The sequence below is a fragment of the Cervus canadensis genome, chromosome 21 (assembly GCF_019320065.1).
Source record: "Cervus canadensis isolate Bull #8, Minnesota chromosome 21, ASM1932006v1, whole genome shotgun sequence".
In the NCBI taxonomy this organism is placed as follows: Eukaryota; Metazoa; Chordata; class Mammalia; order Artiodactyla; family Cervidae; genus Cervus; species Cervus canadensis.
Window position 1 is genome coordinate 35404711 of NC_057406.1, and position 26863 is coordinate 35431573.

The window sequence follows — 26863 nt, forward strand, 5'->3', positions numbered from 1 at the left end:
AACTTCTCTTTCCAGTTGGTTTGTAGGCTTCTATTTTCTCATCTCTAATATGTGGATAATATTTTATGACCAGTGTACTTCAGGAGAATGTGCAAGGATTTAAATGAAACAATGTATTAACATGTATATGAACATATTTTGAAAAACTATGGAGAACTATAAAAACACAAGTTATCAGAGTGAAAATCAACCACATTTAAATACATTATCTATAAAGGGTTTTGATCTCCTATGAGATAATAACTCATGATGATTCATAATTATCATAGCAATAAGTCCAACACTGTTTTGTCCATGAAAGAATTCCAACTTTACAAAAGTTCTGAAAATAAAGCAATAAGCCATAAACCCCACAAGAAAACAACACATGAACTACTTCAAACCTTGGCTCTCGATTTCTCCTGAGTAAACTAACAAATGTTTCTATTTCTTTTGCTGTAATGTGTTTCTCTAGTAGTTTTCTGTTGTTGTGCAACAAAGCTGTGATGGTATCTTCTGCCAAAATATCATAGCCAATCTGGGACTGCATGACACAGAAATTCTTAGCAATGTATTCCTGCAAAGAAGAAGAACTGTCAGAATGCGCTACCAAACAGCTTAGAAATAACAGGTTCTATTAGGGTCAGCAACAGTGATTAATTTACTCATAAGAGAAAATGCACTAAAAATTATTGTCAAAAGAAAAGCAAATAAGTAATTCTTCAATAAATAGGACTTTTGAGGAAGGAATTGCAAATATATTAATATAGACCTCATTTTAATTATAACAGAAAATTATATGTCTAGAAATAATTTTTAATATGGTGCTTACACTTACAAATTAGAAAAACAAACATAAACCTAGTTAAAATCACAATTTTTTATGACATGATAACTAAGTATCTCACCAGTATAACAGATGCCCTTCTTCAAACACTCACTAAAAGTCATAACCCAGGATTTTGGCATAATTACAGAAATGAAAATGACCCTCTGACATTTTGTTCATGAAGCATGAACTCCATATTGTTATATGAAGATCCCAGGTGAACCTAGGCGATTTCTTTTTTTTACACATACTACAACGATCTATTAAATCTTCTCTTTAAAATAATGATAAAATTACATAGCACTTTTCATCTTTAAAAAAAATCAGCGAAAAAAAATCACAGATAAAAAGGTAAATGGGAAAAAAGTCCAGTAAGGTAATATGATTAATCACTTTATTGCTCAGATCAATTCATCCAATAGATATTTCTGGAAGGTCATTCCAGCTCTATAGTATGGTTATGTAAAAGGATGTATTTGTTATTAACAAACACATGTTGAAGAATTGAGAGCTAGGAGTATGGCAAGAAAGAAGACAGACAAGCTCCCATGGAGCTCATGTCCTAGTGATAAAGGGCAGTCATTAAGCTAACAAATAGGATCATTTTAGGTATTGATAAGTGAAATGAAACAAGCAGAAGGATGGGAAAAGCTGACAAATTTAGATGGGTGCTGAAGAGGTGACCTTTGACCTGGGATAGAAATGATAGAAATGATTAAAAAAAAAAAAAAAGAGGCAATCATGGGGAGAGAAGTCATCAAACAATGAGAGTAGTAAGTGGGAGGTTCCGTGGTGGTGGAACCGAGTCTTCTGAGTTCTGTAAACACAGGGTGCCCGTTGCAGCAGGAAAGTCATCAGTGAGGAAAAAACAAGAGCTGACGTGGGGGGTGAGGTCCTGGAGAGCCATGTGAAAACAGAAAGGTCCATTCTTAGAGCAAGAGAAAGCCATTGGGGAGATCCCCCCATGAATGATTCCATATGCTTCTTCTCCTTCCCACCAGCCTGCCTCTCTATTCCAAGCTACATCTCAGAACTGGCAAGCTTAACCTTCTCCACAGTCCAAAGTTTTCACTTCAATTTCTTGGGGATTCTCCTTGGGGATGTTTTCTATGCTGGGAAAATTTACTGACTAGAATGTGTTCTTGCCTTAAGTAAAACTTACTGATACCAAGGGAACATTTCATACAAAGAGGGGCACAATAAAGGACAGAAATGGTATGGGCCTAACAGAAGCAGAAGATATTAAGAAGAGGTGGCAAGAATACACAGAAGAACTGTACAAAAAAGATCTTCATGATGAAGATAACCACAATGGTGTGATCACTCACCCAGAGCCAGACATCCTGGAATGTGAAGTCAAGTGGGCCTTAGGAAGCATCACTATGAACAAAGCTAGTGGAGGTGATAGAATTCCAGTTGAGCAATTTCAAATCCTAAAAGATGATGCTGTGAAAGTGCTGCACTCAATATGCCAGCAAGTTTGGAAAACTCAGCAGTGGCCATAGGACTGGAAAAGGTTAGTTTTCATTCCAGTCCCAAACAAAGGCAATGCCAAAGAATGCTCAAACTACCACACAATTGCACTTATCTCACACACTGGCAAAGTAATGCTCAAAATTCTCCAAGCCAGGCTTCAACTGTATGTGAACTGTGAACTTCCAGATGTTCAAGCTGGATTTAGAAAGGGCAGAGGAACCAGAGATCAAATTGCCAACATCTGCTGGATCACAGAAAAAGCAAGAGAGTTCCAAAAAAAAACATCTACATCTGCTTTATTGACTATGCCAAAGTCTTTGACTGTGTCGATCACAAAAAACTGTGGAAAATTTTGAAAGAGATAGGAATACCAGACCACCTGACCTACTCCCTGAGAAATCTGTATGCAGGTCAGGAAGCAACAATTAGAACTGGACATGGAACAACAGACTGGTTCCAAATTTGTAAAGGAGTACGTCAAGGCTGTATATTGTCACCCTGCTTATTTAACTTAACATGCAGAGTACATCATGAGAAACGCTGGGCTGGAAGAAGCACAAGCTGGAATCAAGATTGCTGGGAGAAATATCAATAATCTCAGATATGTAGATGACACCACCCTTATGGCAGAATGCACAAAAAGAAAAACTAAAGAACCTCTTGATGAAAGTGAAGGAGGAGAGTGAAAAAGTTGACTTAAAGCTCAACATTCAGAAAACTAAGATCATGGCATCCTGTCCCATCACTTCATGGCAAATAGATGGGGAAACAGTGGAAACAGTGGCTGACTTTATTTTTCTGGGCTCAAAAATAACTGCAGATGGTGACTTCAGCCATGAAATTAAAAGATGCTTACTCCTTGGAAGAAAAGTTATGACCAACCTAGACAGCATATTAAAAAGCAGAGATTACTTTGCCAACAAAGGTCCATCTAGTCAAGGTTATGGTTTTTCCAGTAGTCATGTTTGGATGTGAGAGTTGGACTATAAAGAAAGCTGAGCACAGAAGAATTGATGCATTTGAACTGTGGTGTTGGAGAAGACTCTTGAGAGTCCCTTGAACTGCAAGGAGATCCAACCAGTCCATCCTAAAGGAGATCAGTCCTGGGTGTTCATTGGAAGGACTGATGTTGAAGCTGAAACTCCAATCCTTTGGCCACCTGATGTAAAAAACTGACTCATTTGAAAAGACCCTGATGCTGGGAAAGATTGAAGGCGGGAAGAGAAGGGGACGACAGAGGACGAGATGGTTGGATGACATCACCGACTCAATGGACATGAGTTTGAGTAGACTCCGGGAGTTGGTGATGGACAGGGAAGCCTGGTGTGCTGCAGTCCATGGGGTCGCAAAGAGTCGGACATGACTGAGCGACTGAATTGAACTGATTCCCAAATAACATCCAGCCTCCAGGTCAGATATCCTCAGCCCTCCAAAGCTCAGCCCACATGCCTTTCCAGCCCACTCCCACACCATCCTTCCTCATGGACTAAACTCATCACCGAAGTTTCCTGACTATGTACTCATCTCTCCAACTGTCTAAGAGAAACATGGGGCACTAATTTACCAAATGATAATTAATTGAAAACAATTTTGTATTAAGCAGATGTATATTACTGAGCCCACTGAATATTATATTTTAAGACAAAAATGAGACGAAGTTCTACATGAGTTGGCAACTTTAAGCTATATCCCTGGATACACGTGGGTTCCCTGCCCTCCATGGTTAGGTGTATCTTGCGATAAAACTGCCCTTCTAGCATCTATTATTCTCTTTTCAGAAATTTCTGTTCACTAAAATGCCAGTTCCCATACAATTTCTGAAAATGATTCTCTTTTTTTTAATGATTCCTATCATATTCAAATGCTTCCTTCTCCAAGCACCCTTCCTGGGTTACCTTAGCTGAGCTCCTCTCTCTCTGAATTCCCACAATACTGTCTTATCTCCCCTACCCGCTCCATGACTCTGCCTTACATTTCAGATGCACATCATATTTTTTCCACCAGACAATGAACTCTTTAGCCTACACATGATGGGTTATGTCACATGTTTCTAGAAATGCCAAGAAATGTCTCATTCCTCTTTACATAATAAATCCAGCATGCCTCCTGCCCAGCAGGAGCTAATACCGTGCACACACGAGGACTCAGCCATCCTCCCTCAACAATTCTAATTTTACAAGGAATAATAAATACATATGTCATTTCAAACACATTTACAGGTCATTTTTGTGTGTTATAAAATATTTCAATTATAAAAGAAATGCTTTGGAACACACATAAATGACCAGGAGACAAACATTTCACTGCAAAGCAGAATTTCCCATTTCTAATTTCTATGTCTTGGAATTGTAACCAAACAACTTTGCCCATACTTTAAATGTTAAAAAGATAAAAAGGAAGGTCATCTTTAAACCTGATTTTTCCGGTAGTCCTGCTGCGAATGTCTCAGCACACGGTAGCAAAGCCTCAGCATGTACTTATAGGGAGCGTATCTTTGGTCCCCCAGATCTTCAAGTCTCAACATTGAGCCTTCTCCTGCTTTCTCCTTAAAGGGTGCTTTAAGAATCCCAAATACCTATTAAAAAAACAACAACAACTATGACTTATTCTGATGAATGGAGGTGCATGTTTAGAATTCTTAAATTTTTTTATAACAAAAAAAGTTGACTCAAAAAGGCTTTCGTAATATTTGAGTAGAATTAGTGTAAAGTAAAAAAATAAAAGAAAGATTTTGGGGGGATACAAGACCAACATATATTAAGGGACAGAAAAATACTGCTAAAAGTATTCCCTAAATTAAGTGACAAAATAATATTTAAATAAAATGCTTCATTTTGTTTAGAAATTCTATTTTATTAAAATAAAAAAAATCCGGTAAGTGTTCAAGTTCCCAAATAAGTCAGATAGAAAAAGAAAAAAATCATATGATATCACTTATATGCAGAACCTAAAAAAAAAATCATACAAGTGAATTTATTTTCAAAACAGAAACAGACTCACAAACTAGAAAATGAACTATGGTTACCAAGTGGAAGGTGGGAGGGAGGGCTAAATTGGGAGTTTGGAACTGACATGTACATACTGCTATAATTTAAAGTAACCAATAAGGACTTACTACAAATAAATAAATATTTGGTTAAAAAATAAAATGAAAAATTTAAAGATTTTAAGTTTTACCAAGTTATATGAACATATTCAGATAAACTAAAATATAGTTTGACTTCAATGGGCTTTACAACTACTTCTATTATTCTCTATAACTTTCTAAAATCAAAACACTATAAGGAAAATATTTACTTTTCATCTAAAACTCACATTAAAAACTACCTCCAAATATTGCTTTTAAACCTCTTGGTAAAAGAATTAACTGATTATTTGTATACATAACGATGTGATCAAATCAATGAATGTATCAGTATTCAAAACAAATAAGGAGCCATATGGGCAGCTGGTGATACCCAGTAACTCAGATTCTTCTTGCAAGAAAATTAGCAGTTGGGAAATATTTAAAAAGCATGACTCTTTTAGGCAACAAGATAGCAGGTAAGATCACCTGGAGATGAACTGGCAGGATGAGTAAATTATTTATAAAACAGCACCTAGGCAAAGACATGAGGAGTCATACAAGAAAGCAGAATTATCCTCTGTAGTGCATGAAATAAAATATGAATTAAAGTTTCTTCAATAATTCTATATTCACTAAACTGTGAATTTTCTATTTATAATACTGAAGTAAAATGTTTGACATATATTGGTTGAAATAATATTAATAAATCATTCAAGGTCCTAAAAGTCCTTGAAATCAAATGTTTTATACAAAAGAAATGCTAATGTTAGAAAAGACTTTGTCTCATTAGATTTGCAACCTTTATTTTATTTTAGAAAAATGTTGATTTAAAAAATTCTGACAATCAGCTACTGAATATTAATTTATAATGTCTACTGTTTTCCCGTCCCAACTCTACAAGAGCATATATATTAATAACATAAATTTTATTTTTTAAGTATCTTCCTACAGTCCACAATTAAGGCAGAAGCCCATTACTTATATAGCATTTAACAGAATAAAAAGAATGCACGAAGGTAGGCATGTCCAAATGTTCATAGTATTAGGGAGTAAATTAATTTGCTGGCACGTGATGAACAACTTCATGAAGACATAGCATAGGAACATTTCTAGACTTTCAGAGAAAAAACCAGAATACTGTAAAGAGCACTTGCGACTAATGAATAGCCTGCCCTACTTTTTGAGGGGAAAATGGGAAAAAAGTAGGAAGCAGATGGAGATGGCAGCTTCCAAGCTCCCCTGGAAATTCTACTTAGAACATTATTACAGCATGTTTTCTGGAGACAGTTTGACCATGGAGGTTTTTCAGAGGTCTGTGGCAGGCCGTCTTCAAGATGGCCCCCAGTGAGCCCTGCCTCCTGGAATTACACTCTTATGGAATCCTGTCTTCTTGACTGTGAGCTGGAATTATTGGCTCGCTTCTAACTAAGAGAACAAGGTAAAAATGACGAGATTTACAATTTCTAAGATTAGGTTACAAAAAGACTATGGCCTCCACCTGGAGGCCCTCTCTTCTTCTGTCTTGGATCCCTCACTTCTAAGGAACACAACCTGCCTAGTCTTGAGGCAGTCCTGTGGAGAGGCCCAGGCAAGTGAGCTGGGTAATAATCCTCCCGTTTGAGCCTCGAGATGACCACAACACAGCCAAGACCTTGACTGCAGCCTGTGAAACACCGTGAGCAAGAACTGACCACCTAAACCACCCCTAGATTCCTAATCCACAGAAAACCTAAGTATCTGCTGGCTTCAGACACTAAGTTTTGGGGTAATTTGTTATACATCAATAGGAAACTAATACAAGAACTTTCCTGATACCATAATTCAAAAGCTAAAATATGCAAAATCACCTGTGCCAATATGTTTTGTTCCCTCATTAATTTCTGACGTTCTCGGTTTGGCTTGGTGATAAGCACGTCTAGAACGTCTTGTCCATTGTTAGGTACGTCAGCAACAAAGAATATAAGGTCTTCCAATAACTTGGTTACAAACCTATCATAAAAAGAAAAGGAAATATTATGGTGTGCTTAATCTTGGAAATATTTTTAAATAAATATAAAACATTAAAAATTAAAAGTATTTTATAATAAAATCATTTAATGAAATAGCAAATACAGTAAATACTTAAATCTTTGCAAAGAGCATCCCTTCTTCAGTTCCACCAACCCCTACTCCCACCTCCAACTCTAATCAAGTATTTGCAAAGATAATTATGAAATAAAACACCATGAGTCCCAAAACCAGAGGTGCTGAGAGGATAACACCCATCAGCAGATGCTTTTTCATGACTAACTCACAAAGAAGGGTATTTTGGCTTTATGAGAGAACAGCTAAACTAAATTCTTAAACTCAAATTTGTTCTTTTTTATTATCAACTCAACTACATTTTCTAATCTTTACCACATTACAGTTTCTCCCTATACAGAATAGGAAAAATTTAAATGACCTGCAAAGAGAGACAAGAGCAAGCCATCATATCTCTAAATTGTTCTGAAAGTATTAACTGATCTATAAAAATCACAACACCCTAAAATCATACACTAATGTTTACCTTTAATTCTACATTTTGGCTATTTTTTTTAACTATTACTTGAACATTAGTGGCATCTGGCCCCTAAAGTGTCTGGAGAGCCCTCCCTCCCTTACCTTTCCTCTTCCTCCTTCCTGCGTTTTATCATTTTCTGTGTGACTGGTTTTTGTAAAATTCATACAGGCACTACACCACCAGGGAAGTGCATCATATATGAATTTTTTAATACTACAAAAACTATCTAACAGATATTTAAATAAACTTTATCCAAGAAGATGTCATATATATGCATGATGGAATGCTACTCCGACAGAAAGGAATGAAATAGTATCATTTGAGCAACATAGATGGACCTAGAGATTATCATACTGAGTGAAGTTCAAGTCAGACAAAAAAAGACAAATACCATATGATATCACTTGTATGTGGAATCTAAAACATGACACAAATGAATTTATTTACAATGTTTTAACATTTAACAGAAACACAGACATGGAAAACAAGCATGGTTACAAAAGCAGGCACAGCGTGGGGGAGGAATAAATTAGGAGTTTGAGGTTAGCAGATAAAAACTACCATATATAAAACAGATAAACAACAAGGTCCTACTCTATAGCACAGGGAACTATATTCAACATTCTATAATAAACCATAATGAAAAAGAATATGTATATTTATATATAACTGAATCACTTTACAGTAGAATCTAACACAACATTGTAAATCAACTATATTTCAATAAATAAGTTTTATCCATATACATCAGCATAATTATTCACTGTTATTAGTATGATCAATCAAGATCACATCAACAAAAAAACTACAATTTAAGAGATTCAGTGACTCTAGAAACATGTGGAATGTATTCAGTTATGAAGCACCTTGATCTTATCTCCAGATTCAACTCCTGCAAGGGAGTGGAGCCAAGTGGATACACCTATAATCCAGAATTTAGCCACCACATCCAAATTCAGCACACCTCCAAGGTTCATAAACTTACTCCAAATTCCAGAGATATTATGTTTTCTTGTGTGCCTATTTTAAATTTTAATCCAATCTGTTTCTTTTCAACAACATGTTTTAGGAATAGGATTCACTAACATAACTTCTAGGGGCAACACAGAAATGTAAAACATGATCTCTACACATCAAAATATGGTGTGAATTTCTTTCAAAATTGTGACTCAACATCTTCTAAATTATTCTGTTGTCCTTAAGAGAAATAATAAAATATTTATTTTGAGCTCAGACTTCTTCAGCAAACTAAAATTGAGTTGAGCCGCAAGGGCTCAATCTATAAGTCCAGTCCAAGCATAAATACATCTGCATTTTCTTTTTAGAAATATTGGTATTTTTTTCTCTTGCTGTTTAGAGGATATTGTATTCAGGTGTTTAGTTATCTAAGAAAGCACAACTCTGGGGGAAACTACAAATGCCTCTGCTTCAAACTCTTCCAGATGGCTTACAAATTAATGATGGTGGAGATGTAGATGTAGAGAATGATCTTGTGGACACAGCAGGGGAAGGAGAGGGTAGGACAAATTGAGAAAGCAGCTTTGACATATTTACACTACCATATGTAAAACAGGTCTAATGGGAAGTTGCTATATAACACAGGGAGCCCCGCTGGGTGCTCTGTGATGACCTAGAGGGGTAGGATGGGGGGATGGGAGGGAGGGTCACAAGGAAGGGGCTATATATATAATTATGACTGATTCTCAATGTTTACAGCAGAGACCAACACAAGATTGTAAAGCAATTATCTTCCAATTAAAAATAAATTAAAACCTGGTGATAGCTAATGGAATGACGATGAAGAAAATTAACAGTCTTGACTGAGAATGACTATATATTAACCTTATTTGCAGAGCCCACCTCCCCTAATGATGAGGTAATGATAGCCAAGAAAATGAGTCTTCTCTTTTGACCTCCAAAACTGTTGAAACCTTATTTTTGTCTTTTCACCTCAAGCATCCCATCTGTGGCAAATAAAAATGATTTTTTTCAGTTTAGACCAAATTACAATTCTATACTGGGAGATGGGTGAAAGTGAAAGTGAAGTCGCTCAGTTATATCCAACTCTTTGTGACTCCATGGACTGTAGCCTACCAGGCTCCTCCGTCCATGGGATTTTCCAGGCAAGAATACTGGAGTGGGTTGCCATTTCCTTCTCCAGGAGATCTTCCCAACCCAGGGATTGAACCTGGGTCTCCTGCATTGTAGGCAGATGCCTTAACCGTCTGAGCCACCAGGGAGATGGGTGAGTCCTTTAATCATTCAAACTTACTAATTTCCTTTTACTAAAAAATTTTTGTGAATTTTTTTACCATATGCAGCCATGATAGACAAAATATATATTTAAAAAAGACATACCTAAAACATAACAAAAAACACAGTCAACCAGGAATGAAATAGGAAACACTGTGATGAGCAAGGATAATATTCAGTACTGGCAAGACAAGGGGGACTGAAAGCATGTGGCAGGGAACTAAACTAAAGATACAAAAGCAGAGACTAAAGCAGGGTGTCTCCATCTCTTAAAGGAACCCTAAAGGTATTGTGACCCCTGTTCCAGTCCTGGCTGTGCAGTGGGTGACAGGAGGAAAGACAGGAAGCACACAGACAGGACTGGACTCAACCGCCGGCAGTCTCAATGGCTAAAACCTCAAATTACCAGGGGACATGAATTCTCAGCTCTCAATATCAGACCTGGCTCGGGACTTGTTGAGATGAGCCAGGTGGAGGCAACCATGAAATTAATAAAGAAGATGAGAGAATGCAGAGAGAGAATAAGAAAAAAATTTCCACGCAAGAAGAACCTGCATATTTAAATTTCAAAGCACAAGAGAAAAACTGACATTAAGAAAGCCATCCATCATACTAAAAAACCAGGAGCCCACTTCATTACCAAAAAAATGCAAGTAACAGTACAATTTCAAAATAACTTTTAAATCAGTGTGCTTCCAATCCTCAAAGAGTTAAGAAAACAATTACATACCAAAGAAGACAATATACATAAAAGAGGGCAGATACAAATGAAGAAAATGTGGCTATGCAAAAGAGCCAATAGAAATCTGAGAAACAAAATTATAATCATTTAAATAAAAATATAATTCATGAAGGTAAAACACTACACACACATTCTAAGAAAATGTGGTGACATAGACAATATCAAAAAAATCAATCTAGGAAGCAGGACAGATTTCAAAAGACAAATTATAAAAGGAAAGTTAAGACATAAAAGAGATGAATTAAGAGGATTCAACATACATCTAATAGGAGTTCTAGAAGAGAGATTAGAGGAAAAGAAATATTTGAAGGAAAATGGCTAAAAATTTTCCAGAATTGAAGAAAAAATAATAAGTATTCTGATTTAAAGTATACTCTAAGCGTCAAGTGGGAAAAACAAAATTAAAAATTACTTGTAAACACATTGTAGTGAAACTTTAGGACATCAAAGACAAAAGAAAAAAATCTACAAAGTTATCAGAAAGTAAAGAAAAATGCCAATAAAGAATAACAATTCTTAACGGCAACAAGACACAACAGAAAATAATTGTTATAACTTTAAAATACTAAAGAAAAAGAATTCTCAAACTGGCATTTCATATATAAAGTATCAGTTTAAAAAGGAGGTAAAATAAAGACATCCCCATATAAAGATTAATAAGATTTATAACTTCCTTGAATAGACTAAAGAAAAAATTTCAGCAAAAAGAAAAGTGAACCCAGAGAGGAGTGAAATGCAAGAAATAAAAGCAAAGAGAACAAAAGGTAAAATGCATTAAGAAATATAATTAATAACTGAAAAATAATTTTAGGAACTAAATTTTCAGAAAAAAAGTGATACATCAAAATATAGATGATATAAGTAATTTAAAGAATAAACTCAGAACTATGCATCTAGACAACTAGTCCCCCCCAAAAACAGATGGGAAGTAGAATAGCAGAGAATAATCAAAGTATTCTGAAGTATTTTTCTCCCATGAGAGAAAGAAACATTTTCAAGTTGTGTAAAAAAGAATATATAGCTGAAATGTATGACAAACCATATGGGCACTTGCAAAAGAATAGGAATAGGATCTATAGCCTCTAAACTAGAAGAAAAGTAAAAATGGGGAGAAAATACAAACTTAACCACTCTAACAGAAAGGGAGAAAGAAAAAGAAAAGAAAAAAAGTTATACAGGAGAAAGAAAATAACAAAATATGACACCCATTGGTATTCAAATAAGTCCAAACACATTATTTAACAAATCAAGGTAATTAAACTTTAGCAAATTCAAATAGACTATCAGATTATATTTTTAAATCCAGCTCTTGCCTGCTCACAAGACATTAACAAAAAGCAAAATGACTGGCAAATCTGAAACAAATGGATATTGAAAAAAGGCCATCTACTCGAACACTAAACAAAGGATACTGGTGTCAAGACAGGAATATCAAGCAAGTAAAATTCAAAAGGGAATGACACTGCTATAGGAAAATATTAACTCTGTATCAGAAGGACATCTGATCTGGTGATCACATGTTGGATGGCCCCTGTTATAGATTCTGAGCTATCTCAAGGAACTGGAGCCAATACTCAAGCCCGTAAATTGCATGAAGATGTGAATGGAGTCTCTGCTGTTCATGGCTGCATTGCCACCATGTGTAAACTGTCCTAGGAACAGTTAAAACTACACAGTTTTAACAAGGAAATCCTGTCACATATGACAATATGAGTGAACCTGCTTTGTGAAATAAACCAGTCACAGAAGGACAAACACTGCATGATTCCACTTACACGAGGAGTGACTGCTTCCTTAAACTTTGCTCCTTACTGTCAAACTATGTTTCAAAATACTTATACCAATTACCTCTTGGAAAGCAAGGAGATCAAACCAGTCAATCCTAAAGGAAATCAGTCCTGAATACTCATCAGAAGGACTGATGCTGAAAGCTTCCAATACTTTGGCCACCTGATGTGAGAACTGACTCATTGGAAAGGACCCTGATGCTGGGAAAGATTGAAGACATGAGGAAAAGGGGACAGAGGATGAGATGGTTGCATGGCATCACCGACACGATGGACATGAGTTTGAGCAAGCTCTGGGAGTTGGTGATGGACAAGGAAGCCTGGCGTGCTGCAGTCCATGGGTTTGCAAAGAGTCGGACACGACTGAGCAACTGAACTGACCTGATACCAATTATCATTTCACCAGCTGTGCATGAGAGTTTCAGCGTGTGACTGCCTGGGAAACTGGTAATTTCTTATTTTTCTTATTCAAATTGAAAGGTATATAGCAGACCATGAAGTGGAGAAATACAGAGAATGCTTGTCTTCTGGTGTGTTGGAAAACCATGGACTTTAAAAACACGTATGATTAAATACCCCACTTACAGTGTGACCTTACCTGATTGGCTTAAACTTTCAATTTCCCTTTATGTAGAATGGGAATAATGTCCATATCAAGGCTGTTTGAAGGACCAGAGAAATATATTTACAGTGCCTAACATAGTACCAGTATAAAGTAGGGATGAAATGACTAATGGCTATCAGTATCACTCTTTCTTACTCATTTCCAAAATGGAATGAGTGGAGGAATCAAAGATCCAGTTTCTTGGAGCCTCTTCAAGCGAGTTACAAGGGTAGAAAACTACATTTTTGCAGACTGTTTGCAGGTATTATATAACATGTTTGCTTTGTGGGACTTGAGCAGAGAAATGTATCTTGAATAAATAAGAACAAAAAAGCATAAAACTTCTAGGGCCTTTAAAACTCCAAACCAAATATCAAATCAAGTGCATCAAAAGGCATCTCTTATGAAACATTTAAAAGGAAAGATCAGAAAGTAACTCAAAACAACTGTGTTCAAGCCTAACTAAAATAGAAAAATGTAAACATTCCCCAGATTTTAATGTTACCATTTTCATTCATGCACCAGGATCTGCTCATTGAGAAGCAGGTGTGCTGCCATGGAAACCATTCTACGTATTTCCTTAGAGTCATTCATTCACCTGAGAGCTACTGCAAGAGCTGACAACTGACTCTTGATGATTTAAAAGTTATTCTAGCTCATGCAGCTCAATACCAGAAAAATAAAATAAAAACGACCCAATCAAAAAACAGGCCAAAGAATTAAAAAGACATTTCTCCAAAGAAGACATACAGATGGCTAACAAACACATGAAAAGAAGCTCAACATCACTCATTATCAGAGAAATGCAAATCAAAACCACAATGAGGTACCATCTCACGCCGGTCAGAATGGCTGCTATCAAAAAGTCTACAAACAATAAATGCTGGAGAGGGTATGGAAAAAAGGGAATGCAAACTAGTACAGCCACTATGGAGAAGAGTGTAGAGATTCCTTAAAAAACTGGAAATAGAACTGCCATATGACCCAGCAATCCCACTGCTGGGCATACACACCGAGGAAACCAGAATTGAAAGAGACACGTGTACCCCAGTGTTCATCGCAGCACTGTTTACAATAGCCAGGACATGGAAGCAACCTAGATGCCCATCAGCTGACGAATGGATAAGAAAGTTGTGGTACATATACATGATGAAGTATTACTCAGCTTTGAAAAGAACACATTTAAATCAGTTCTAATGAGGTGGATGAAACTGGAGCCTATTATACAGAGTGAAGTAAGCCAGAAACAAAAACACCAATACAGTATACTAATGCATATATATGGAATTTTAAAAGATGGTAACGATGACCATATACGTGAGACAGCAAAAGAGACACAGATGTAAAGAATAGATTTTTGGACACAGTGGAGAAGGTGAGCGTGGGATGATTTGAGAGAATAGCATTGAAACATATATATTACCATGTGTGAAATAGATGACCAGTCTAAGTTCAATGCATGAAACAGGGCACTCAAAGCCAGTGCACTGGGACAACCCAGAGGGATGGGAAGGGGAGGGAGGTGGGAGGGGGTTCAGGATGGGGGACACATGTACACCCGTGACTGATTCATGTCAATGTATGGCAAAAACCACCACAATATTGTAAAGTAATTAGCCTCTAATTAAATAAATAAATTTAAAAACATGAATGATAAATAAATAAGTAAAAGTCATTCTAGAAAGTTACTAACCTCCTTTCATTCTGGGTTATTGTGCCATTTTCCAGCTTTTTAACTGTAGTCGCCAGCACTTTATTTGCATCATTGGCAAAGTCTAAGTCTCGGACCTCAGACAGTGGGACAGACACAATGGCGAACGCTTCTTTATCTTCTTTTGTTTGGCAAGTTCCAATCTGCAATGTATTTTCCATTAAGATTAGTTGCTTTATTAAAAAATGATGCAATACTCTTCAAGTACTAACACATCTTAGTACTGCAGAAGAGGTACAAAGCAGAAGTAGATGATCCAAACACAATTCCTACAAGCATCGGCCACTATGAAAAGCTGTAGAGACACAGATCTCTCCTGCCCATTTCCTGCCTTGTTCTCAAAGCCCGACTGGCAGTGTTTCCCTTTTACCCTTGCCCTTTGCTTCAGTTTCCACAGAGGAGAGGAAATGCCCTTCTGGAATCTTCTTCCCTTTCCACATGCTGCTCCCATTCTCTTGGTATCTCTGCTGCATCTTCTTGAATCACAGCCCTGCAGTGACCTGACTGGTGGGCATGAGTCCTTGATGAAATTCATTGCAATAATTTCTAATATTGACGAAGTGCAGTTCTAAGAACATGAAAGTCATTCCCTAATCCTATTCACACGACATCTGGATGAAAAGTAAACCATTCTCAGAAACATTTACCTTCAACATAACTGGCCTCTCTTCATCCGTGTCTATGGGGATGCTAGTACTGGTTACCCACGTGTTTGTACATAAATGTCTTAACCGAACATATGAGTTCCTAAAAGAAAAATAATATTTAAAAAGTGGTTTATAAAAAATGAACACACTTAACATTAACATATTTAACAGTTTCATACATGATATGAATGTAAAAATATTTTAGGCAATTAACTGAGTGTAGATCAGTCACGTTTAAAGGGAAAATCTGACTACAGACTATTTCAAAGCATGCAGTATTATTACCTAGACCGGTGTTTCTCAAAATCTAGACCTTGGACCAGCACCATCAGCATTGCCTGGACGCTAGTTAGAAATAAAAATTCCAAGGTTTTACCCCAGTCCACTGAATCAGAGAATCTGAGCGTGAGGTCCAACAGTGAGTATTTTACCAGCCTTTCCAGGAAATTCTGATGTATACGAAGGTAAGAAGCACTGACTGTGTAACCATCTCAGTTATAATGGCTGTCTCACTGTAGTCCCTTCTGTGGTTTAACCATTTGCACATGAAAGTATATAGTGTAGTCAATCCTCAATACTTGCAGATTATGTACTTGTGACAAATTATCTGTAACCCCAAAATCAACTCTTGGGGGCACTTTGGCAGTCTTTCTCAGACACGCATAGAGTAGCAAAAAATTTGATTCCCTGCCATTCACATCCCCAGTGTAGGCTGAACAAGGAGATGCCCTGCCTTCTCGTTTCTACTCTTGAACTGTCAACAAGCGTCTTTTCGTGGTCTGTATATTACCATGTTTTTCATTGTCATTGGGGAATTCATTGTTGAAAACAGTCCCAAGCACAGTGCTGAAGTGCTGTCTTGTGTTCCTGCAGGGTAAAGCTGTGATGTGCATTACAGAGAAAATACTAACGACAGAGAAGCTTCATCCAGGCATGAGTTGCTGTGCTGATGGTCGTGAATTCAGTGTTCATGAACCAAAAATATATATTAAGTGAGGTGTCTTTAACCAAAAACACATAGAAAACAAGGCTGAGTATTAACTGATTGACAAAAATACTGTGTCCAGAGGCTTGCAGGAACCTAACTCTGTATTTCCCCTAGGAGCAATGGTCCCATATTTCTCAATTCATTTTCCGGCAATAATAAGAACCAATGATAGGTGAATTGTGAGAGAGTGTATGAGAAAGAACAGCTAGAGCTTCCTCCGGTTCAAATATTATCATTTTCAGTGAAACTTAAACAAAATGAATAAAGTGTCCATTAAAAGAAAACCATTGTGGTAAGTTCTCTGCCTTCAAGTTGCAAGAAGTTCAGCAGAAAAGATAACATAAATCCCTATAACACAAGGCAGAAAGCATTAAGGCCAATAAGAGAAACTCAAATAAAAAAAAAAAAAAAAATCAAAGGCTTCAGGGAAAGAGCTTTAGTCTCAAACACCATGGTTCTGCTCATTAATGAAAGTAGATAGACATTTTCAAAAATCTAGAACAGCAAAGGTCCAATTATTGTCCAAATAATCAGCAAAGGTCCAGTACTGAAATACCTCTGTGACACCACTTATCTTCTGCATGGAATTACACAGGAGATGTCATTTGGACTCAGTTATCCTCACCACTGTATTTTATGCATCTGGAAAGTGGGGCCATAGCTTATTCAGCTCCAAGGTCGTTCCCCCTAGTCTTACCCCTGCACTTTTTCTATAGATGCTTATGGAGTCAACCTAGATGGCTGAGTTCCAAACTAATGAGACCACACTTGAGCATGATAACTTGCAATTTCCAAGAATTCTAGAAATGAATAACTCCTTAGGACCTACACCACAAAAATCCTTTCTTAGAATCTTGAAGTCATTTGAATGTCTAAAACACGAAGGCACTGGGAGGACTTCCTGGCAGTCCAGGGCTTAAGACTTTGCCTTCTAATGCAGGGGGTATGGATTTTGATCCCTGGTTGGGGAGCTAAGATCCCACATGTCTCAAGGCCAAAAAAACAAAACATAAAACAGAAGCAGTATTGTAACAAATTCAATAAAGATTTTAAAAATGATCCACACCAAAAAAAAATCTTAAATAAATAAAAATAAAAGATGAAGGCATGCATCATAGTGGTTAAGAGTATAGACTTCAAATTCACACACATCAGGATCAAATTCCACCTCATGATCAATCACTTGACTGGTCAACCGAGTCACATTAAGCCAGTAGTTCCCCAACCTGGCTGCACAGTAGCGTCACCAGACAAGCTTCTGCAGCCTGTTGCCCAGGCCGCACTGCACATTACTTAAATCCAAATGTCTGGGACTTAGAGAAGGCATCAGTACTTTTTAAAGATCTCCAAGTGATTTCACTGGTCTTCGTGTGGCCAGAGCATAAAAGGCAAAATGCCGCACAGGTGATTCCAATATAAAGCTGACATGAAAAGCACCGGCATTAACTAGTTCATTCCAAGGAGCTCAGCTTTCGCCTGCAATGTGGGAGACCTGGGTTCGATCCCTGGGTCGGGAAGATCTAGAGAAGGAAATGGCAACCCACTACAGTACTCTTGCCTGGGAAATCCCATGGACAAAGGCGTCTGGTGGGCTACAGTCCGTGGGGTCACAAAGAGTCAGCCACTACTGAGCAGTTAAACACACACAGCACAGCTAGTCTTTAGTTCTGATCTGTCAGAACTGCCGCCAGGATATTTATAAAGAACTTGTCAGAGTGCTCAGCACACAGCAAGAGCTCCAGAGTGATATTACAATAGTAGTTATTACTAAGTGCTCACTAGCACAAGCTTTAAAACAACTAATGACAAAGGATATGTTAATACAAAAATCTGTTCTATGAGAAGGGCCCGGCAGCGGCTCTGAATAGTAATAGATGAACCCTTCCATATAGAGCAAGGCTCTGGGGCTTGTCTATACTTCATAGTGGGATCTTTCTACCTTTTCCTTAAGCAAGTTTTCTTGGTTAGAGTTCAAGAAGGACTCTATGTTTGCTGAGTTAAAATCTAAAGTGAGTAGTGACAGCAAGGATTTATTAAGATGCCACACTCAGAAAAGAAGGTCAGAGACTTGCCTCAAGTCAAACCTTCAGCGGGGATCTCTTTACAGATCTCTATTGGTAGCCCAAAGAGAAACGGCTCAGGCAAGGCCAAGATTCAGCTACATTTCGCCCATCCAAGTACCAAACAGGTCTGACCCTGCTCAGCTTCCAAGATCAGGCATGTTCTGGGTGGTGTGACCATAGACTCAGCTACATATCTCATGAGTGAGAACAGCTGTGAAACAGCCCAGGAAGCCCAAAGAGCAGTGATTTCCGGCAGTGTTAGCAGAGCAACCTTTTACCTTCTCTGAAAGTAACCTGCACAGTAATATCTGCATTTTGAGCCTGCACCTCAGTCTAACCACTGTGATCTGCCCAAGGCCAAGGACAATCATGCTGGATCAAGGATAATTTAGAACAATCCCACTAAACTTAATAATAAAGGCAAAACTCTATGCGTCTAGAGATTGCATCCTAGTGCTATTGTTGGAAGGCAGACAGCTGTAGGCCAAAAAAAAAAAAAACTTAATCAAATCCAAACAAAAGAATGTAAAATATTCTCTCACTTTAAGTTAACAATTACCTCACTAACAATCCTCCTTCCCCCTCTTCATTTAGGTCTACTTGTCTCCTAGCTGGGCCTTCAGCACAGCTAGTAAATTTCAAGATTTTTCCATTTCGTGTTCCTGCTGCTTGAAACACTTCTCCCAGATGGAGAGGGCTTGATCTTTCAAATCATTCAGATCTTTTCTCAAATGTCCTCAATCAGAGAGGTCTCATACCTAATAACAGAACTCTCCATATGCTTCAATTTTTCTTCAAAACATCTTTATTGCCTGATCTTATAGTTTGTGCTTATTTGTTTATCACCTCTCTCTCCCATTTGAATTTAAGTTCATAACCAGTTTGCTCAAAGCTGTCCTCCCAATGCCAAGGCCAATGCCTGGGAGGTAATCAATGTTCAGTAAAGATTTGTTGACTCAATGACTAACTAAATGAACAAATGGATGAACAAATAAATGAATGAATGAAATCTGGAATTTGACATAATAAAAATGTCATAAGGATTTTTAAATTAATTTTTGCTGGAGTATAAAAATGCTGTATTAATGGAAATGCTTCTAGATTGTTTTTCATTTTAGCAACCACAGGACATCCAAGTAATAGAAATAAATAATTCTTATGAATTTCTCAGAATGTCTCTTGCCCTGAACATTTTACTTATTTTTAAGAATAGAACAACTATGTTAATCTACTCATAAAAGAGGCATGATTTTTTACACTTGCTTTTCATTTATACTTGCTCTCTTGCTGTCACAAAAATTATATTAAAATAATGGTTTTAACTCCTTACCAACCAGTAAAATTATTCAAAGGGACATTATTGTTTAACCTGTTTTTTTGTGGTTTTTTTTACCTTGGAACCAGGCAGTCCGCTCTCTGAAGAGTCGTGGCATCCAGTTCGAAAAGCGACGCAATGTCATTTCCATGTGGGACTGAGACCAAAGTGTACATGATCTTCTCCCCTGCCTGGCGTTTCTTCTTTGAAGCTGGAAGATCTCCATCTCTCTGTTGAGGTGGTAGAATGTTTTTTACTTTTATTAGGTTTCTTACTAAACTGGGAGAGAAGTTTAAATTTGCATGTATTTCTTCATTGGATTATAGTGATGCCTAGTTCACACACTCCAGAGTACTTAATCTGGGCAAATTATCAAAGCACAACAGTCAAAATAGCTATTGCCCTTCCCTGATATTAAACCTATTTTCACAGTAGTAATTTTGAGCATTCCACATTTAAAACAAACACAGAGGGACTTCCCTAGTGGTCCACAGGTTAAGAATCCGCCTTCCAGTGTAGGTGATGTGGATTTCAATCCCTGGTCGGGAAGCTAAGATTCCACATGCCTGAGGGCAAGTAAACCCATGCACTGCACCCCTGAGCCTGAAAACTCTAGAGCCCATGCTCCACAACTAGAGAAAACCTACACACCACAATGAAGACTCAGCTCAGCCAAAATGAAACAAACAGAAACACAGAGAAGAAACAGTGTGCTGAATCATCTAGATTTCACAACTTGGAAGCGTGGAAGTATTTCAGAGTTCCTGCCTAATCCCTAAAGCACCACTGGGATATTAACTTGGAGTGAAGGGGAATCAACAGCAGGATTCCCATTCAGTTCATTGGCTATTCTATAAGATCCCAGAAGATACTATAATGTCAAATAAAGTGAAGTCAAATGGAACAGAAGCCTTTATGAGGAAACTCAGCCAATATTTCCACTACATCCCTACAATTTTAAGCAGAAAACAACACAAGACTGATGATTATGTATTTTCTCTTGAACTTCCCCAAGTTCCTATGTCCCATGGAAGGATTTGATGTATAAGAAAACCAAAACAGGATACAGCAATTATAATATAAGCTTGTAATACTTCTACATATTTATTAAATCAATTAAATTTGAATATAAGAGAGGATGGCTGTCATTGTATCATCAAAGAAGTTGAAAGAAAATAGAAGAGGGAAGGGATGCTCAAAGGTAAATGAGAGCAGTTCATATCCAAAGACAGCTTTGCTTTCAAGGTTGCCATGGCAATGTAGTCCTACACCTGATCATTCCAAAATGTTCACTTAAAGCACCATCCCAAGGCTGTGAGCATCATTCTCCTTGGACCAGAAAATCCATGCCATTTCTTGCTGGTGTCTTCTGTAAATGGTGCACAAATTGGCAACACCACTGACCTACAAATGGGCAGAGGAACTGCCAGGGTCCAAAGTAGAAGCAGGATTGCTATCTGCTAAATCTCGCACAGCCTAGCAGTACCTGGCTGGCAGCTCTTGGCATCTTTCACTTATAGGCCCTCCACAAAGACCCAAGTTCAAACGCAAATGAAGATAGGAGTCTGGCAAACTCTCCCCAGGTAGTTTAACCCTGGTAACAGTTGTTTCTTATCAATAAGTATGAACTATGTTTATTCATCAGAAAAAGGTAACTTACTACACATTAGAAGGAAGTATAGGGAAATAGGAAAGAAGGAAATGCAAAAACAGTAAGCAAATTACACTTGTGAATTTACACAAAGCTTCTCAGGGTACCCAAACCATTCCTTGGTTGTTCTTGCTAATCTTACAACAAAAATTTGAGAAAAAGGAAGAACATTATTTCATTTAAACAAAGAGATGAGTGCAGTTACCTGCTGGAGATGAAAGATGAGGGAAGGAGAGAAGGAAAGAGGATGCAGAGGGGGAGGACCAGAGGAGAAAGGAGGTGGGGTAGGGAGGAGAAAGGAGAGGAGAAAGAAGGGAACGAGATGGGGAGGAGGGAATAAAAAGGGGGAAAGGAGAGGGGAAGAGGAAGGAGAAGCGAGCAGTTACAGCAGCAGTGAATGCCCAACTCCAAATTTAACTAGCCATATCTCAAGCCATATCACCCAAAGCCAGAGGCCTGGTCTGCAGCCCTTAGGCACTGAGTGAGTCACTCCTCAAAGAACAAGCATAAACTCAATGGTTAACAACCTTCTTTAAGGTTTCTGAAAAAATTCTCATGGGTCAGAAGACCCAATTCACAGCCATCTGCATTGATGGCATGGAAATCTGTGAACTGAAAACAAACGTCTTTGAAAGGGCAAAACACCATCCTACCTTGACAGAAGAAAACCTAAATGTCTTTAAATAACCCAATAGAAATGGCCTGGCCAGACAAGTAAGTTAGGAAAGAAGGCAGCCTGGGTAACATTATAGCTCAGGCTCATGGAATCTCAAGCTTGGGAAAGATTTTCATAGATCATCTAGAGCTAAAAACACTTCTTCCCAAATAAATCTCTGGCAGCAGCTAGTCAAGTGAAATTCTATTACTTGAAATTTATTCCTTTGCATCATGAAAACACTGGTCTTTAATTATTCCCTACTGAAATTTAGGCAGCCTTTGTGCAAGTTTCGTTTATTTCCTGTATTTCAACTCTCACGGACAGTTGAGGGAAAGAGCCTAAAGAAAGAAAAATAGTTGGAATGAGAAGGTCAAAATAAGGGAAGGAATGGGAAGTGTGGGCACTAGAAGGAAAATAGGAATGTGTGAGAAAAATATGACAACAAAAGCACTTTCAATGAAAAATAATGATTGATAATCAAGCTTCCATGAAAACAAATTTCTCCTGCTCTGTGAAAGACACAGTCAAAAGAATGAGAAGATAAGCCACGGACTGGGAGAAAATACTTACAAAAGAAATATTTAATAAAGGACTGGTATCTAAAATATACAAAGAACTCTTAAAATTCAATAATATGAAAACAATTAATCGAATTTTTAAAAGGGCAAAAGACCTGAACAGATACCTCACCAAAGATGACATACAGATGGTAGATACATATATGAAAAGATGATCAATATCAAATGTCATTAGGGGGTAGCAAATTCTCTAATTAGATCTCACTTGCAGCAATGATATACCATATACACCTGCTGAAAGGCCAAAATCCAAAACAGTGGCAACACCAAAGGCTGATGAGGATGTGGAACATGAATTCTCATTCGTCACTGGTGGGAATGAAAAATGGTACCGTCACTTTGGAAGACATTTCAATGGTTTCACACAAAACAAAACACACTCTAATACCATATGATTCAGCAATGATGCTCCTTGCTATTTACCCATATGAGCTGAAAAGCTATGTCCACACAAAAACTTGCATCACAGCTTTATTCATACCTACCAAAACATAAAAGCAAACAAAATACCTTTCAGTAGATGAGTGAATAATAAACTGTGGGACATTCAAACAATCAAATGTTATTCAGCACTAAAAAGAAATGAACTATCAAGCCATGAAAAGACATGAGGAAACCTTAAAGGCACAGTTAAAATGAAAAAAGCCAATGTGAAAAAGCTACATACTGTGCAACTTCAAATATATGGCAGTATGATATTCTGGAAAAAGCAAAATTATGGCACAGTAAAAAGATCAGTGGCTGCCAGGGATGGGAGGGGAATGAGTAGGAAAAACACAGAGGATTTTTAAAGCAATGTAACTATTCTGTATGAAACTTTTATGTTGGATACATATCATTATACTTTAATCAAAGAGATAGAAAGTTCTACACCAAGAGTGAACCCTAAGGTAAACTATGGACTTTGGGTGACAATGATGTGCCAAGGTAGGTTAACCAGTGTAATAAATATACCAAATAAATGCACCACTACAGTAAAGGATGCTCATAGTAGGGGACGCTGTACTTTTGTGCAGGCAGGGGTATATGGGAACCATCTGTATCTTACAATGAATTTTGCTATGCATCTAAAATGTTCTTTACAAATGCCTGTTTAAAAAAAAAAAAACAAAAACAATCAATGAGCGCCACAAGTATAGACCTGTCCCCTAGAGCCCGGGAGCTGCAACTACTGAAGCCCATGACCCTAAAATCATGCTCCGCAACAGGAGAGGCCACAGCAGTGAGAAGCCTGCACACCGCAACCAGAGAGGCGCCCCAGCTCACTGAAACTAGAGAAAAGCCTGCACAGCAATGAAGACCCGGTACAACCAAAAACAACTAAATAAATAAAATTATTAAAAGCACACAGTCTGAGAGGGAATATTTGTAAGTTATATATCTGATAAGGGACTTGTATCCACAATATAAAAAGAACATTTACAACTCAACAGTTGTAAAGACAAATACTTAAAAATTGAACAAATGATGAGACCAAACATTTCTCCACAGAAGACAGAAAAATGGCCAAGAAATACTTGCAAAAGTGCTCAATCTCATTACTAAATAGGAAAATGTATTAGGATGGTTATAATCAAAGTACAGACAATAACAAGTGTTAGGATGTGGAGAGACTGTAACACTCAGTCTCTCCCCATATTGCTGGGGAACACAGAATGGTGCAACCACTTAGGAAGAGTTTAGTAGTTCTTCAAAATATTAAACATATAATAACCAGCAATTCTGGGCTTCCCAGGTGGCACTAGTTGTAAAGAACCTGCCTGCCAATGCAGGAGATGTAAGAGACATGGATTCGATCCCCGGGTGGGAAAGATCCCCTGGAGGAGGGCACGGCAACCCACCCCAGTATTCTTGCCTGGAGCAGCCCATGGACAGGGGAGCCTGGCAGGCTACAGTCCATAGGGTCGCACAGAGTTGGACATGACTGAAGAGACTTAGCACACACACAACCAGCAATTCTAATACTAGGTATCCACCCAAAAGAAATGAAAGCATATGACCATGCAAAAACGTGCACATGAATGTTCATAACAGCTTCATTGATAATAGCTGAAAAGCAGAAACAAGCCAAAAGTCCATCAAATGATAAACAAAATATGGTACATGCACAAAATGGATTATTTGGCCATGAAAAGGAATAACATACAGATACATGCTACATGTATGCACTTTGAAAACATTATGTTAAGTGAGAGAAGCCAGACACTTAAAATGCCATATATTGTATAATTCCATATATGAAATATTCAGAAAAGGCAAATTCCCAGAGACAGTAAATCTGGGTTGATAGGGGCTGCTAGTGGATATAGGCTTTCTTTGTTGGCGTGATAAAAAAATGTTCTAAAATTAGATAGTGGTTACAGATTCACAACACTGTACCTTCTAAATGGGAGAATTTTTATGGTATGTGAATAACTTAGTAAAGCTGATGGACAGGGAGGCCTGGTGTGCTGCGATTCATGGCCTTGCAAAGAGTCGGACACGACTGAGTGACTGAACTGAACTGAACTGAAAGCTGCGGAAGGAAGAAAGGAAAGGAAAGAGCAGGAGGGCGGGAAGATGGGAGGGGCAGGGAGGGAGGAGGGGAGGAGGGGAGGGAGGGGGGGAGGAGGGGAGGGGAGGAGGGGAGGAGGGGAAGGGAGAGGGGAGGAGGGGAGGAGGGGAGGGGGAGGGGGAGGAGGGGAGGGGGAGGGAGGAGGGGAGGGGGGAGGGGAGGAGGGGAGGGAGGGAAGATGGGAGGGGCAGGGAGGCAAAGGAGGAGGGAGGGGGGAGGGAGGGAGGGAGGAGGGGAGGGAGGGAGGGAGGGAGGAAAGAATGAAAGAACAAACAAACCAACTCAGAAGTACCTTGTTTCATTATCTCTGCCACCCAACTCAACATGAAAATCCAGATATTATACTAAGATATGGATGAAGGAAGTCGCTTTTCCTGGCGGCTCTGAAATGTGATGGTGACACAGGAATCACACTTCTGTCCAACCCCAGATAATTGAGTCAAGGTCTCAAGATCTACACAATCCTCTTACACAGGGCCCAGGAGAATCTACCATGTGCAACCAGGAACTCCTTCTCAATAGTAAAAATGGTGGTGACATCTGATATTGAGGATAAAAATCACTATGATGAAGAAGGTAGAGAAAGAGGAATGGGGAGATTTAAGAGAAAATGCTAATTCTAAAAGGAAAAAAGGAAATTCTTTTTTTATTATAACATGAAAACTTGGGGAGAAATAGATCAGGAGAGTTACAATCACAAAGAAATATTATAAAAGAGCTCTTTTTTTGGATTTGGCAATGCTATTGCAGCCAAAAGAAAGAACCACCAACATAATGAGTGTCATTAATACACATGAGGGAAGACTGCCTCAGAATGGAAGAATGCAGAAATAACGGATGAGATCAGACAGTTGTAGGAAAAAAAACTCAAAGGATTTTTGAGACAAGTGGCTTAAATGTAGTGTCAAAAAGGCACAATTAAAACACAATGTTAGCTAAGGAAAATAAAATCTAATCAATTATATTGAACCATATTTGAAGAAGGGCTTCCCTGGTAGCTCAGATGGTAAAGAATCCGCCTGTGATGCAGAAGACCCAGGTTTGAGTCCTGTGTTGGAAGATCCCCTGGAGGAGGAAATGGCAACCCACTCCAGAATTCTTGCCTGGAGAATTCCACAGACAGAGGAGCCTGGTGGGCTAGAGTCCACAGCACTGCAAAAAGTCAGACATGTCTGAGCAATGAACTCTCACACACTTCACTTTTGTATTTGAAGAAATGTTTTGTTAAGAGAAGATAAGCATATACCCTGAATATTGGAGAGTCGATGAACAAGTATTTGACAGTTTCTCTCACTGTAGGCCAGTGTAGATGCAACAAATTAGTATTCCAGTCTTCCTGGAGGCATTCCATATCCCTGAAAGGTATCTGTACCATCTGCACATCAATAGTCTCATCATAATTTAGCTTTTGATGCAGAC

The 26863-nt window shown here is 38.1% G+C and overlaps 1 protein-coding gene and 1 non-coding gene across 4 annotated transcripts in view; both read right to left on the minus strand.

Annotated features, from left to right (window-relative positions):
* Window positions 1–26863, minus strand: part of ITPR2 (inositol 1,4,5-trisphosphate receptor type 2) — a 559320-nt gene that overhangs the window by 377019 nt on the left and 155438 nt on the right. For all 3 annotated transcript variants that reach the window (XM_043440936.1, XM_043440938.1, XM_043440939.1), the window contains 6 exons: window positions 20082–20233; window positions 15638–15737; window positions 14973–15133; window positions 7199–7340; window positions 4698–4859; window positions 384–556 (listed from right to left, as the gene is read on the minus strand). In XM_043440936.1, the coding sequence (XP_043296871.1) occupies window positions 384–556; window positions 4698–4859; window positions 7199–7340; window positions 14973–15133; window positions 15638–15737; window positions 20082–20233 (890 nt within the window). The remainder of the gene's footprint in view (window positions 1–383; window positions 557–4697; window positions 4860–7198; window positions 7341–14972; window positions 15134–15637; window positions 15738–20081; window positions 20234–26863) is intronic.
* Window positions 10061–10133, minus strand: TRNAC-ACA. The gene has a single exon. It is a non-coding gene; the product is annotated as a tRNA-Cys (tRNA).